The 15,156-nt window shown below is 29.4% G+C and overlaps 1 protein-coding gene across 1 annotated transcript; it reads right to left on the bottom strand.

Moving 5' to 3' along the window:
• Positions 1-3,992: 3,992 nt before the first annotated feature.
• On the bottom strand, positions 3,993-14,670 carry LOC120081915 (sec14 cytosolic factor-like). The gene is made up of 6 exons (XM_039037096.1): positions 14,430-14,670; positions 13,984-14,239; positions 9,341-9,377; positions 8,246-8,363; positions 5,397-5,507; positions 3,993-4,312 (listed from the first exon to the last, which is right to left on the bottom strand). Exons 1-6 carry the CDS (start codon positions 14,499-14,501, stop codon positions 4,175-4,177), a joined length of 732 nt encoding a protein of 243 aa, XP_038893024.1. The 5' UTR covers positions 14,502-14,670; the 3' UTR covers positions 3,993-4,174.
• Between the last annotated feature and the right edge of the window lie 486 nt (positions 14,671-15,156).

Here is a 15,156-nt window from a genome sequence, read left to right as displayed (position 1 = left end):
GTTTCCCTTTTTTATCCTTCTCTTTCTCTTGATTATATCTTTTCAAACTGTAGCAATCTCTCATTAATTGTCGTTTCTTCTTACAATAGTTAGACCTCAGTTTTGTTTTTGGCTTATGTTCTTCATTAGACTGATTTTTAGATCCTTTTGAGTAGTTCTGCTTGTTCTTGCCTTTGACAAACAGTCATTCTGCATTAGGCTGTTCCTTTTTTACTACTTGAAACTCCAACTCCCTAGTTCTCAATGCTGAGATAATGACATCAGTGGTGGCTAACTCCCTGCCGTATTTCAAAGTATTCTTTACCTCCTTAAAGGCTTTGGGTAGAGAGTTCAACAAAACAAAGGCTTTATTTTCATCACCAATCTTTTCACCAAGGCCTTTGAACTCAAAAACTATCTTCTTAAACTTATCCAAATTGTCAGATAGTATTTTAGTAGAATTCATCTTGAATGTGAAGAATTTCTCTCTTAAAAACATCTTAGGTAGATCCCTTGTGGAAAAAAGACCTTCCAGCTTGGTCCACATCTTATAAGTTGTGTCTTGGTCGATTACCTGTCTCAAGATGTTGTCGCTGAGGTTGCGTACTAAGGTTCCATAAGCTGTAAGTTCCATATCTTCCCTTCCTTGAGCTGTTATCGTAGGTGACAGAGTAGATGAGTCTAAAAGGGCTTTATGGGCTTTCTGTTGTACAAGAATTGCCTTAATTTTGGCTTTCCACAAGCCAAAGTCACCCTTCCCATCAAACTTCTCTATTTTGAATCTTGTAACAGCCATTACTAATTTGAAACATAGACTTATACTACCAAGAATCATTTTTTTGAAAATCTTGATGCTTCAAGAAAGAATTACCTGATGTTCTTCAAGCTCTGATACCAATTTTGTTGGGCTGTCTTTTATTTTTGCAGGCCCACGAAATAAAGCTGATGGAAAATCGGATGAAAAGAGAGGCCCAATTTTAGATCAGCTCAAGGTTCGAGTTAGGTAAGGGACTTGGTTCTAATTAAGCCACAATTACAAAGATATCAAATTACACGTGTAAGGTCAAAATCAATACCCTCAGCTCATCAGATTCGGGAAAGGGGAAGACACTTCAGGTAAAACTCTTTCTCTCTTCTCCCCATTCTCTCTGTTTCTTTTTCTTTCTCAAATTAGCTTGCACGTAGATCTGAGGTTGTTTTATTTGATTTATGCAAAAATATATTGAAGAATGAAGAAATAATGAAAGAAGAAGAGGATGAACACAGCAGTTATATGGTTCGACAAAGAGAGCATACATCCACGAGAAGGATTCTTTTCTTTTCTACTTGAAAATTGTTTACAGCACCTTTCATACAAAAATGTGTACGTTAATTTCTATATCTCTGTGTAATGAGCCTGACTGAGGTATTTATAGTTCATAACTTATAATCAGTTACAAAATAGAGACGAATTAGTTATGTAAGAAATAAACTAGCTGTTGAAATTTGTTAAGATTCATAAGTCTTCAGGAATTCTATTTAAACTCTCTAAACCTCAAGTTTGCTCCACTTGTATGTGACAAGCATCAGATTATTGTGCAGTTTATCTCTCTTATTTTATAGATTAGCCAACCATATTGAATAACGAATTCACTATTGAGGTTGGTGAAGGTCATATACAATGTTGTCTAGATTTTTCCATCAATATTGATTATAAATTTTTTTTATTTATTTTAAAAAGAGTAAAATGATTATTTATTCGTATTTTTTTTTTAATATTTTTAAAAATATCTATTTATCAATAACTTTTATCAATATTTTCATCAATGTACGTTTTCATTAAATCATAAAATTTTTCAGAGCTGACACGCCATTTATCAATGCTCTTGATTTTTTTTTTTTTTTTTGGTAATGCACACCTGGTATAATATTGGCATGGAGATGACAAGTAATTGGAGTGAGCTTAGGGATTTCTTCCCTTAGATCATCTATATCCCACCAGGAACCAAAATCTCTATCTTTGTTTACATCTTCGATTTTAAGGAATCAACTTAAGTTTTTTTTTCCTTAAAAAAATTCCTCTTTGATTAAAAATTAATATACACATTTGAGTCGACTTTTAGAGAATGGCCCCGAGTCTTGTTTGCATTGGATGACACTGTAGGCCTATCATGGTCTAGTAGAGTTCTTTCAAGCTAGCCTGCATAAGAGATCCTCATACTAGTTTGGTATTGAGCCTACCACACTCCGATGCCTAAGTATAAAAGGTTTATAGTTTAGCTAGGCATGCAAGAAGTAATATCATAGTTCTCTCTCTTTGGATATTACTTACTCTTCTCATTTAAGATTGTCAAATGAGACAATTTATAGTCCCTTCCTGCAACATTCACATCTGATTAATATAACGCTGGTGGTGGCATGGTGGTTTCTAACACTCAAGGTTGCAGGGTACCAGACTAGGTACGACTCGATTATTTTCCATTTGGTATATATATCTACTAGCTCGACCGATTAGCCCAAACTCCAAGATGTTGACATTTTCCTTTTGAGGCGTGCGTCCCTCTTTGCCTTCTTCTCATACCCTCTAGCTTGGGCTCGTCCGTGGGCTTTAGGCCTTGCCTTAGGCAACCCTCAACAGTGTTCTTCCAGCAAGCTAACACAAGGTTATTGAGGGTCGGGTCATTAGTTTCTTGAGAGATGACACAATTATTCGCCTGTCGTAATGTAATTGATGTTCTTCATATCAGTTACGATTTTTTAATGCCAAATAGGCTACCATGTTAGTCCCTCCTCTCGGGAGTGTTGATTTGCATTCAACTATTTTAGTTGTTGGATGGTTGTTGATATGAGAGTCTTTGTTAATTGTCACTCCAACTTTATCAGACATGGGCAGTGAGTAATGGTAACTGTTTCTAATTCCTTTTCCTTTTGCAATCGTTCTCTTCTTTGTCTATCAAAATCGTTAGGTAACCTGCTTCTCTTCTCATGGAGCATAAGAACAAGGTCATCTATCCATCTCGACTCATCCCCTCCAACCTAAAGACAAGTGAGAGTGCTACTACATCCCTTCCTCCATCGTCCTTTGTTTGCCAAGGTCGGGGGAAAGTGTCATGGAGCCCCCTCTTGGTGAGATGAGGATGTAACGACAGATGTTCAAGGCTGACATCCGTCTTGCACTGCTAAGAAATCCTCACACCAGTCTAATGTCAAGTTTACCACACTCTGATGCCTAAGAAGAGAGGAGCAAAACATTCAGATATGGAAAATTGCATTCAATTTTCCAGATCTAGAGATATAATGACCCAGGTTTTCAGTTTATTCGGACGAATGGTGTTGGCACCTTTGTGGAGGGATAGACTCAATCACTACCACTTTTGCAAGTTTTTGGAGAGCTCTTATATTTATACCCTCTTCCCAACTCTTAAAATTCGAATGTGAGGAAAAGGAGTCTCTTCTATATATTAACTTTCTTTTTCAATCGTAAATTTTTCACTATGTTTTATTTATCATCCCCAAGACATTGAACTAGTCTAGAAATAATGGATGCATCATTTTGCTATAGTTAGATGTTTTAGAAGCCTAAATCTTTGTAGAGAAAATTGGCATCCTTAATTTTGCATAAGAGAAGTAACAATGTAAGTAACTAATATCCATGAAGATACATGACATATATATACAACTGTCTTGTTATTCGTTCGGTAGGTTAATCTCATAATCAAACAAATCAAAAGTAGTGTTGATCATCTTATAGTAAGCAAGATAGTTACTCTACTTACCTTTAAAAGAGGTGGAACCTTATTTTAAGGGGCCAAAAAAAAAAAAAAAAAAAAACTTGGGTGCAACCAATAATAATGTGTCATGTGGTAATTTTTTTTAAAAAAAATATCGATATTTTTAATTTTATTGTAAGTATATAAAGAATAGAGGAATAAGGGACTAGGCACCTAATGATTGGTCTTATTTTAATTGACATGCTCAAGTAAATATAACCAACCAAATCGAAACCGTATAACGCAAAAGCAAGTATAAAAATCTTGACATAATTAAGCTCACTAAAATGATATTATGGGAATTTGATACTAAAAATCTCCTTTTTTTTTTTTTAATACATATAATCCCATGTTAAATAATTTACCATAACCACACTGAGGTTTAATAATTCAACATATTATAAATGGCCATTTGAATAGTTAGGGAGCTAAATTATATAACATATTCAATCATGCAAGTGAGGAAGAAGAACATCTTGAAGAGCAATAAACTTTGCCTTTCCACCATACTCATCTGGCAATACTTCTTCTCCAACTTCCTCTATCATAATTCTTCTTTCTTCTTCATTGCTCACAATTGAAATCTATAAATATTTGGATTTTAAAATTTGTAAGCTTCTTAATAACCAAATTAGGTTTCTTTCGAATGCAAAAAAGAAAGAAACAGTATTAAGATTCTTAATCAAATTTTCACTATATAAACATTAAAGTCAGAAATAACAATGAAAAAGTATACTAAACAATACATTAATGATAATTAATATAAAAATTATTTTTAAAATTTTGGAAAATTCTCATCCAAAATTCATTGAATTTTATTTTATTTTAAATAGAGTATATGAATATGGGTTGAATTGGGTTAGGTTGAGGGATTTTTTTGGACCAATCCAAAAATGGGTTGACTATCTGAATGAGTCGAATGGGTCTCCAACCCAACCCTTAAATTCAAGTTGGGTTGGGTTGGGTTGTCGGACTATTTATTATTTATTATTTTTTATTAACTTAAATTACTTAAATTTTGTGTACAACATATACTAATAACTAAACTCATATTTTAAATATCAAAATCTAAGGCTCCGTTTGGTAACTATTTTATTTTATTTTTGTTTTTGTTTTTTTAAAATGAAGTCTATGTATACTACTTTCACTTCTAAATTTCTTCATTTGTTATTTACTTTCTACTAATGGTTTAAAAAACCAAACTAAATTTTGAGAACTAAAAAAAAATTGTTTTTGTTTTTGAAGTTTGGCTAAGAATTCAACTACCTTACTTAAGAATATGCAAATCATGATAAAAAAATATAGATGATATAGACATAATTTTAAAAAACAAAATGATTAACAAACGGGGCCTAAGATATCTATTATAAACTTCATGAAAACATCATAAGAACTATCTATCTATGTAAATATATATATATATATTAAAAATTTTAGTTGGATTGGGTTAACTCAATTTTTTAAAAGTATAATCTGGACCCAATCAACCTCAAAAGAAACATTAAAAAAATTCAACCTAACTCAATCTGAAATTAAAACTAATCCAACCAATCTTTATAATTTGAGTTGGATAGTTTAAATTGTTCAGATTGTCATATTATTTAAGCACTTTATCCCTAAAGACTAATAGAAGTGATTCGATATGAACGATGAAAACAAAAAACTTACATTTTTTAGCGTTGCGCTGTCAACAAAGCGAGAAACCATTCTCCAAACGCTAACAAAAAACCATGGCATGTTTAAAATGAAGCACTTTCCCAAGCGTTCTGGATAGTAGTTCTGCAACATTTTTATATACACAAAATAATCATTTAATTTAGATTTATCCTTTTTTGACCAAATAAAGAAGACCTTGAAAGTACCAATACTAAAATTATAATTTGAACCATAATTTGATACATAGTTTTATAACTTTAGTTAAATAATTTCACTAATATTTAAAATAATTCATTCTATACCATTCAACAAACAAAGACTTAACAAACCTAGACTTGACGACCTAAATTAAAACATGTCTAGGTGTAGAGCAAGGCCGAGGATGCCATTTCTCGTCTCCATCTCCACTCTCCATTTCATTCTCCATCTCTGTAAAATTTTCCACGGAGATCGGAGTGGGGTAGGGAATGCATTCTCCGTATCCGTCCCCCTTTAGTTCACGAAGAATTCTTTTCCCCCACTCCCTTTCCATTCTTCGCCTAATCGAGAAATTCCCATCCTGTTTGGAGCAAGGTCCAAGAAAATTGGACTTCTCTACCTAGTTTTGATATGTTAGTGACCGACCTCTACTGTACTCTAACAAAATGATGACTACTTTGCAAATTGTTGTTATTGTGGTTATTATTACTATTAATAGCACAAACATCAATTTATATCTTTATATTATATTATAGGTTGTATTAATTAAAGCCTAAAATAATTTAAAAGAAAATAAATCAATTTTGACAATTTCTTAATGGGTTTGAACTGTTTTCATTCAATTGTATTTAAAATTAGCTAAACATTTGCTCAAAATTAATGAAACTTTATACTTTCTATTTAATTCTCACCTTTTTTTCCCTAATTTTTTAGCAGTTGCACCTAAGTCCATACTATTTATTTTATAAATATAAAAATAGTAAAAATAATATTAATTTTTAAAAAAAAAATTTAATTACCACGTGGTAATTTTTACTCCACCCAAGTTTTTTTTCCCAATTTTTTTATTATCGATGACCCACTACAACAAATGTACTTAATAAGGAAAAACATGAGAAACTATAGCAGTTGGCCAATATTAACCCTCCATTTTTATTTTTGGCCATTTTTTTGGGATTATTTAGATTTGTGGGGTCATTTCGAAAGTTAATTACGGAAAAAGGAGCTTTGAAACTTATTTAGAGGAAAGGGGACTTTTTTTTTTTTGTCCCCATCAGAATGTGTCTCAATAATTTATTATTTTTTTTCATACTGAATGCGTCTCTTTAAGATGCATCAACAATATTTTATTAATTTTCTTTTTTTCAGCACTGAATGTGTCTCTTAAAAAAAATTATAAAAAAAATGTGTTTGTTGAAAAGACGCACCCTTAAAAAAATAAAATAATAAAATATTTTTTCTATTATTTTTTTCATTCTTTAACAACATGAAATCCAACTCTTTCATTACTTATGTTTTTTTAAATTAATAATATTTCATTTGTTTAATTCTAAATCATTCTTACCTAAAATCAACAATCTCACTAATCTCGTTTTTTAATTTGATAGTAATATTACTAGTTTTTTAACCGTATAAACAATAATATTATTTTAAGATTAAGAAATTTCTATGATTATTTTGATATACTCAATATTAATTTTTAATTTCAAATTATTGTTTTTGTTTAAAGTTGTTAGAAACTGATGCAAAAGTAATAAAATATTGTCAGATGCGTCTCTTAGAGACGCATTCAGATGGGGACAAAAAAAAAAAGTCGTCCTTTCCCTGAATAAGTTTCAAACCTCCCCTTTTTCCTAATTACCCCCAACAAATCTAAATAACCCATTTTTTATTTTAGGCTGCCACTACTAACTATAGTAAATTTACTACATAAGGAAAAACATGTTAGAGGGAGAACTGATAAAACATGAAAAGAATTTAGGATTGTCAGTTTTATTTTTGTCCTGTCATTTTTATTTAAAATTTAGGTTTCTTCAAAAAAAAAAAAAAAAATCCCAATATTATTTTAGTTTATGCAATTCTAGTTTTGTTATTTTACTTTCAATTATTCAATTTTAATTCATGTATTTTTAATAAGTCTTAAGTTTTATTTTTTATGCAAGAAATGCCATATATAAATATATTTTACATAATTATAAAGAAGATAGAGACTTATTTGATTGAGAAAACTCAACGAGAAATTAACTAGGGACAAATTTCAATATTTATTGAAAGTACAAAGATCAAAATTAAACAATTGAAAATATAAGGACCAAGTTGAAATAAAATTCAAAATATAAGAACCAAAATAGTATTTTAACAAAATTTAATATAAGATCGGATATATTATTTAAAAAATAGAAGAAAAAAGAAATCTGAGATTTAATATTTTTTAAAAATAATAACAATGTAACTAAAAGTGAAAAAAAAAATACTCATTTCGAAGTCGCTTAAATTTTTAATTTCACCAAAGTCAATTATTTCTGGATTATTAAGCTTACGAAATCTATACATATTTTTTTTATGTGTGCTTAATCATCCATGTAGTATTTTTATTTTAGCAAATATTTTTAAATATTTTTTTCATATTTAAAAAGACCCTATAATAAAATGTTCAATTTATTTATAAATATAACAAAATGACAAAAATAAAATTCTATTTTGTCATTTTGTTATATTTGAAAATATTTCCATATCATATTTGTAAAAGATTAAAAAGGGAAAAAACACGTATAATACAAAAATTTAAATGAAACAAATAGAGAAACTCAAGAAATAAAATTAAGAAATTCATGTACATGAAATATTATGGAATTTTATTAATAAAATATATTGTAGGATACCTGTAAAAATTGAAACCCTGTGATGAGTCCACGTGGATCAATATTCTTGTATGAGATTTGCCGAAGATCAACAATGGCAATCCACTTTTCATTCCCAATTTCTTTTCCTTTGCAACCACTGTCCATATATAAATAATATATATTTTAATTTATTTATTTTTAATTATAGTCCATATTAAAAATTTAAATAAAGTATACTATTAAAAAAAAAAAAGTCAAGAAACAAACCACTAGTTTTCAATAAATTTATATTAGAGGAGATTATAAAGATAGCAAAGTAAGATATGTTTTACCTTTATTGTAGCATTTTTAATTTAGAGGAATGACAAAAGGTACAAAGAATTTTTAGGTTAAAAACTCCTTTTGGTTTTTGAACTTTTGGTGGAAGTAAATTTGTTTATATAAAATGTAATAATTTAGCTTTAAATTTTAACTGATAACAAGTTTGATAATTCTTTTGATTTCAATTCAGTTCTTATACGCTAAATTGTAACAATTTAGTTTATGATAATTAAAAAAAATCATTGTTAAATTTTAATTCTAGTTTTACATATGTAGATTAGCACACTGATTAGAGATCACTAGTTGTATTTAATAAAATGTAAATACTAAGACCACATTTGGTAATCATTTTGTTTTTTGTTTTTATTTTTTAAAATTAAGCATATTTCCCTTCTTATTTCTTATAATAATTTGCATATTTTTAAAATACAAATTTCAAAAACAAAAACATGTTTTTAAAAGCTATATTTTTAGTTTTCAAAACTTGGCTTGGGTTTTAAACCATTGGTAAAAAGTAGATATCAAAAAAATAAATTTTGGAGATGAAAATAGTATCTATAGACTTAATTTTTAAAAACAAAAAACAAAAAAAATCAAATGGTTATCAAATAGAAACTAAGTTTTTTTTTCTTTTTCTTTTTTTTTTTTGAGAAAATACAAATATACTAAGTTGCTACATCATAAAATGCGTACCCTTTTACTAAAATAAAAATTTGCTCAATCATTTAGTGTATTTTTTAAAAAATCTAATACTAATAATAATTCTTATTTTTCTTTCATTATTATTAATAATTATTAAAATGGAGTGATCACCTTGCAATGACCTTGTCCAATAGATGAACTAGAAACTCTGCATACAAGAGAGAGAGGGGAAGATAATGAATTAGGGTCAGATAAACAAATAATCTAGCTATCAAAAGTAAGATAAAATAAAATAAAATAAAATAAAATAAAATTAATTAATTAATCAAAAGTGTTATTATTACTTTTTAAAGAATATGATTTGCTTGATTATTTGACAATTTATTAAAAAAATAATGTTATTAATGAAAAAATCCCATGTAATATGAAAATAACAAATTAAATTAAATTTTAGGTAAAGTATAAAATGTATTCATAGACATTGCATTTTGTTTTAAAAAATTACTTTTACTTTTTCTTTTAAGAAGTTGCCGTTACACTTTTGATCTTTCTTATATAACTACGTTTCAAAACTAGCTTTAAAATAGAAAAGTTTTAGAATTTTTTTAGAATTTTTGGACAATAAACAATATGAAAAATGGGTCTTTTTAAATATAAAAAAATATTTAAAAATATTTACACTTTATAGCAAAATTTGAATCCAACCAAAAATGATCGAAGAAAAGCCCAACCCACTGTAGTGAAATACCAAAAGTATCCACACGGATAATCAGTCGGTTAATTACAATTAATCGGATTACCCATCAACCGGTCCGATATTCACGCTCACGCCCGATACCCATACTTTTCCCTTGTCTTCTTCTTCATCAAATAGTGCACGATAACCATCTATGGTTTCTATATAGTAAACTCTAATATATGTTTCTATAGTTTCTATATGATTTGCACTCTATGTCTGTTTCTATATAGTAAACACTAATATCTGTTTCTGTTTTAATAATGTGCTTGTATGTCAACTATCTATCTTAAAAGCTTTATAAAAAACATTAACATCAATACATCTATTATTTATACATTTGAATTAAGATAGATAAAGATAGAGCACTATCTCTATCTATCTCAGATAGATAATGATAGGCAAACACTAATATCTGTTTCTATAGTTCCTATATCGTTTGCATTCTATATTTCTATATTTGTTTAGTTGAGTGGATCTATTATTGATAAATTTGAATTGAAATAGACAAAGATAGAACACTATCTCTGTCTATCTAAGATAGATAGAGATAGAATACCATCTCAGATAGATAGTGATAGACTTTAATGGTAAACATTAATATCTACTTTATATTTCTATATTTGTTTAGTTGAATGGATCTATTATTGATAACTTTGAATTGAGGACATAATGTTTGCAATTAGATCCTTTTATTTAATCTAATAAAAAGACCTAATTGCAACCATTTTGAACCTACAAAAGGGTGATTGAACAAATTGAAAGTTCGGGGGACAAACTTACAAAATTATGAAAAAAAAGAACTTCACCATTATGAAAAAAACTTACAACATTAAGAATGAATATATATATATATATATATATACTGTCTCGTGAAGATGAATAGAAAGTCCCGTAAAGTTACTTCACGTGACAAACTTATAACTTCACGAGACAAACGACAGATTATCTCGTTTGTCTCGTAATGTTATATGTTTGTCTTGTGAAGTTACTTCACGAGACAAAAATAAAAGACTACTTTTCAACATACTTGCTTCTTTTAGAACTCTCAAGTGAAGATCAATCAAAGATATAATTCTATCTTTGTCTATCTATCCCTGATAGACAAAGATAGGTGTTTATCTTTGTCTATTACATAGAGTCTTTGTCTATTACAAAGATAGGTATCTATATTTGTCTATCTGAGATACACGGAGATAGAGCACTATCTCTGTCTATCTGAGATAGACAAGTAATAATACTATACATCATCAATCAGTTACGCACTTTCAGTCGAATAAGATGTTGATCGTGTTCAAAATTTTAAGAATCTGATGTTCCAACCATATGAGCTATTATATACAATAACTGGCTTCCAAAATAGCTTTGCAGTATTGTATACAACAACTTGTTGGAATTGTGGAGGAAAAATTCAATAACTTGATTTATGAATTGGGGCATACAATAATAGTTGTTGTCCTCTAAGTTTTTTCTTTTTCTTTTTTTTTTTTTTTGAAGAATAAATCATTAGAGTGAAGAGAATACTGTGAAATTCGAAGAAGAATAATTGTTCTTCACTCGACAACGAAATGTACAACATTACAAGGCAACAGAAGAAGGAGAAGAAGAACTGTACTTGTGTGATCGATGGAATCGACAAAGAAGAATAAAAACCTCTGAGTTGTTTGGTGAAGAACAATGAAATCAATCAATGAAGAAGAAGAAAATGAATTGAAATCGGTGAATGATCGGAATTGAATGAAATTGTTTTGGAATTGAATGAAAATGAAGCTCAGAAGAAGAAGAAAAAGAAGGTCGGAAATCGCCGTAGGAAATCAAGGGTAATTTTGGAATTTTTTAAAAAATATCCGTTGATATGATTTTTTAACATAGTATGAAAATAGTTTGTGTTTTTTTCCATTTTTGACAATTTCTCTATGAAAATGGTGTGACAATGACCTATAATGACGTAACAATTTTTAAAGGCTCGTTTGGATTGATAAGAGAAAAAAATGTTTTTTTTAAAAAAAATTTATTTAAACACTTTTAACAAAATTTGTTGAAAATACACTTCAAAAGCTATTTTGAGTGTTTGCTAAATACTTTTTTTTTCCTTTCCAAAATGACTTATTTTTTAAATTAAACACTTATGCATTTCAAACGCACCTTAAATCTTCAATTTAAATCACCGCTAGAGTGCTCCATGTTCTAATATCCATATTATACTCTAACTCTAAGGCCTCGTTTGGTAACTATTTCATTTTTTGTTTCTTAGTTTTTGAATTGAATTCTTATTCAAATTTCAAATTTCAAATTTCATTTTAGTATAATGGTTGAATTCTTATTCAAATTTCAAAAACAAAAACAACCTTTTGAAAGCGGTTGAATTCTTATTCAAATTTCAAAAACAAAAACAACCTTTTGAAAGCTACTTTTTTTAATTCTTAAAATTTGGCTTGATTTTTTAAACCATTGATGAAAAATAGATAACAAAGGAAGAAATTTGGAGCTGAAAGTAATGTCCATAGGCTTCAATTTCAAAAGCAAAAACAAAAAATAGAATGGTTACCAAATAAGACCCAAATAATTACCAAATAGGGTCTAAATAATTTCTGCTCTAAACGACTATATGATAATCAACTTCTTCATTATGAAACAATCAAGTTTTTTTCCCCTCAAATTCACATTATGAAGCATGAATTTGAGTTGATTCTTTTGAGATTTTTTATAAACATACCATTTTAGAGGGCATTTGGAGCTCTAAGTTGGTTATTATAGTTTCTAGATTACAATAGCCTATAGTTTATAATAGTCTATATATTTGGAGTGCAAAATATTTTAGTATATATTACAACCGTTTGTGTTTGGGATGAAACCTATTTTAGTCTAAGTAAGAAATAGAAAACATTGTAATAAAAGGAAGAGAGAGAATAAGTTAGAAATATTAGAGTCCGACAAATAGATGGCCTTATTTAAGGAGCTCAAGTGAAAAATGGCCAAATATTAAAAAAAAAAAAACAGAGAAATGACTTTCTACTTACGTCGTCACTGTGTGAGGTTACCAACTTAACCCTAGATGCGCGCAAGGGCATGTAGCTCGAAATCATTCTCGCTCTCGCTCGCTGATTCTTGCTCTCGCTCCCCATTGCCCTCCCTGATTCTCACTCTCACTCCCCATCGTCCTCCCTGATTCTCGCTCTCACTCCCCATTGCGCTCCCCAATTCTTGATCTTGCTCGTTGAGTCTCACTCTTGCTCTCTATCGCCCTCTTCGATTTGCACTCTCGCTCCTCATCGCAACATAAGAAGAAAATGAATGCAGACAAAAACGAAGACAAACACACGTAGAAACAAAATGAGGACGAATACAGACAAAGACAAACCAACCAAAATAAGAAGAAGAATGAAGGAAAAACACAAAAAACAAAAAAACAAAAAAAAAAGGAAGAAGAAGAAACGCAAAAAGAAGGAAAAATGAAGATGAAGAAACGCATAAAAAATGAAAAAAAAAAAGGGAAATAATCTACAAAAGAAAGAAGGAAGAAGAATTAAAATAGCAATTTTATAGGTGATGACATCAGCAAAAAGTCAAATTCCATTTATTTTTTATTTTGGGATTACTTTTTATTTATAGGGACCCTCTATACTATTATCTCCAAATATTAAACACAATAATAAAAGATGAATTTGAAATAGTAATATTATAATTAATGATAGGTTATAATAATTAGAAACACAATTATTATAATTGAAGCCTTAAAACTATGGAGCACCCACTTGAAGTTGGGAGCGAGTTGTTTGACTCCCAACTTCAAAGTACATAGATAAGAATAACATATTTACCTATAATTAGACTAAATCGTTACAAATCATAAAGTATATGAACTAAACTATTATTATTATTTTTTAATGTAGAGGCTAAATCATCAAAAAAATTTAAAAAATATATAGATTAAATCGTTATCTAATGAGCTAAAAGAAAAAGTTCAAAATCAATTTTTTTTTCTTTTCAATAAATTTCCAAAAAGTTGAAAACTCATAAAATCCCAAAGCAAAAAATTGTATCACATTTGAAGAGAGAGAGAGAGGAGAAAACTAACTCTTAAACTGGAGTTGATCCTTGGCATGAAAATGACGATTGGCCAACACAATCATAACAGGGAGTTGGCTAATAGACAATCCCTGTAAGAAAATCTTCTTAGCTTTCAGCTCATCTTCAACCTCCGATTCAGCTATGAATCCCTTCGGAACCATCGCGTCTCTCCATTTCCGCCATTGTACGAACATCTTCGAAGCTTTCGAAACGTCCATCGATCTCGCAATCAAAAATCTCATCATTGTCGCATCGGAGCAATTCTGTAAAGAAAAAAAAGTTAGAAAAACAAAACTGCAATTCCGTTTAGTAATCATTTCGACTGGCTCAATTTTTCATGAGATGAAAGATGTTTTTACGGGTTTAATTTTAAAAAATAAAAATAAAAAAACAAAATGATTACCAAACAAAACCTTAATGAATTTGAAAAGACTAGATTAGGTATTTACTTACTTGTGTGGAGAAGCCTGATTTCTCGACGGAATTTCTCAACTGGATCATCGCATTGGTGCCGGAATCCTCCATCGTCCGTGTCGGTGGAAGTTGAATCCGCGACGGAGAGAGGCGATTTGTAGTTTGAAGGGATTGATTTTGAGAGAATGAGTTAAGAGAGGACTTGAAGAATGGGAAAGGGAAGGAGGAAAGTACTGTCTCTTAACTGCAGGGCTTGCCTGCACACCAAAAGTAGGTAAATCATATCCTCTCATCTCCTTTTTATTTATTTTTCTATTTTACATAATGTCATTTATATTCCACCCATCCATTTAAATTTTAAAATAAAGAGACTTTTAATCCTTTATGTGTTTAAATTTAGTGTAGGTTAAGTGTGAGTATGATAGACCGAAAAATTAAGTCGAACTAAAACCAATCGAGTCCAAGGTAGTTAGTTGGAGTCGGTTTGAGAAAATTTCAAACTGACAATATTTTTTTAAAAAAACTAATGAATAAAATCGACCAAAAGCAATCGACGATTGGTTTGTACTCCTTGATGGTCGAAGTTATTACTAAACCGACCAATGGCAGTTTGGTCGAAAAAATCGACTATACCCCTAGTGTATGTACTTCTATACAAATTTAAAATAGTTGTCATTTGTTAATTTGAAGTTATTTAATTTTATTATTCTTATTTTTTCTTATAATATATGGGGTGAAGAAATTGAACTTCTAACTTTGAAGTTGA

This window comes from Benincasa hispida, chromosome 7 (genome assembly GCF_009727055.1).
Source record: "Benincasa hispida cultivar B227 chromosome 7, ASM972705v1, whole genome shotgun sequence".
NCBI classification, from domain to species: Eukaryota; Viridiplantae; Streptophyta; class Magnoliopsida; order Cucurbitales; family Cucurbitaceae; genus Benincasa; species Benincasa hispida.
Note: the sequence above shows the minus strand (reverse complement) of the source record. Positions and strands in the feature narration are given on the sequence as shown.

What these genes read in the sequence shown, in the direction of transcription:
- LOC120081915 (XM_039037096.1), bottom strand. Translation starts at nt 14,501, where the DNA reads ATGGAGGATTCCGGCACCAATGCGATGATCCAGTTGAGAAATTCCGTC. An exon ending in AATCAGGCTTCTCCACACAA is followed by an intron (nt 14,240 to 14,429) that starts GTAAGTAAATAC and finishes TTTTCTTTACAG; the next exon opens with AATTGCTCCGATGCGACAAT. An exon ending in GGATCAACTCCAGTTTAAGA is followed by an intron (nt 9,378 to 13,983) that starts GTTAGTTTTCTC and finishes TCTTGTATGCAG; the next exon opens with AGTTTCTAGTTCATCTATTG.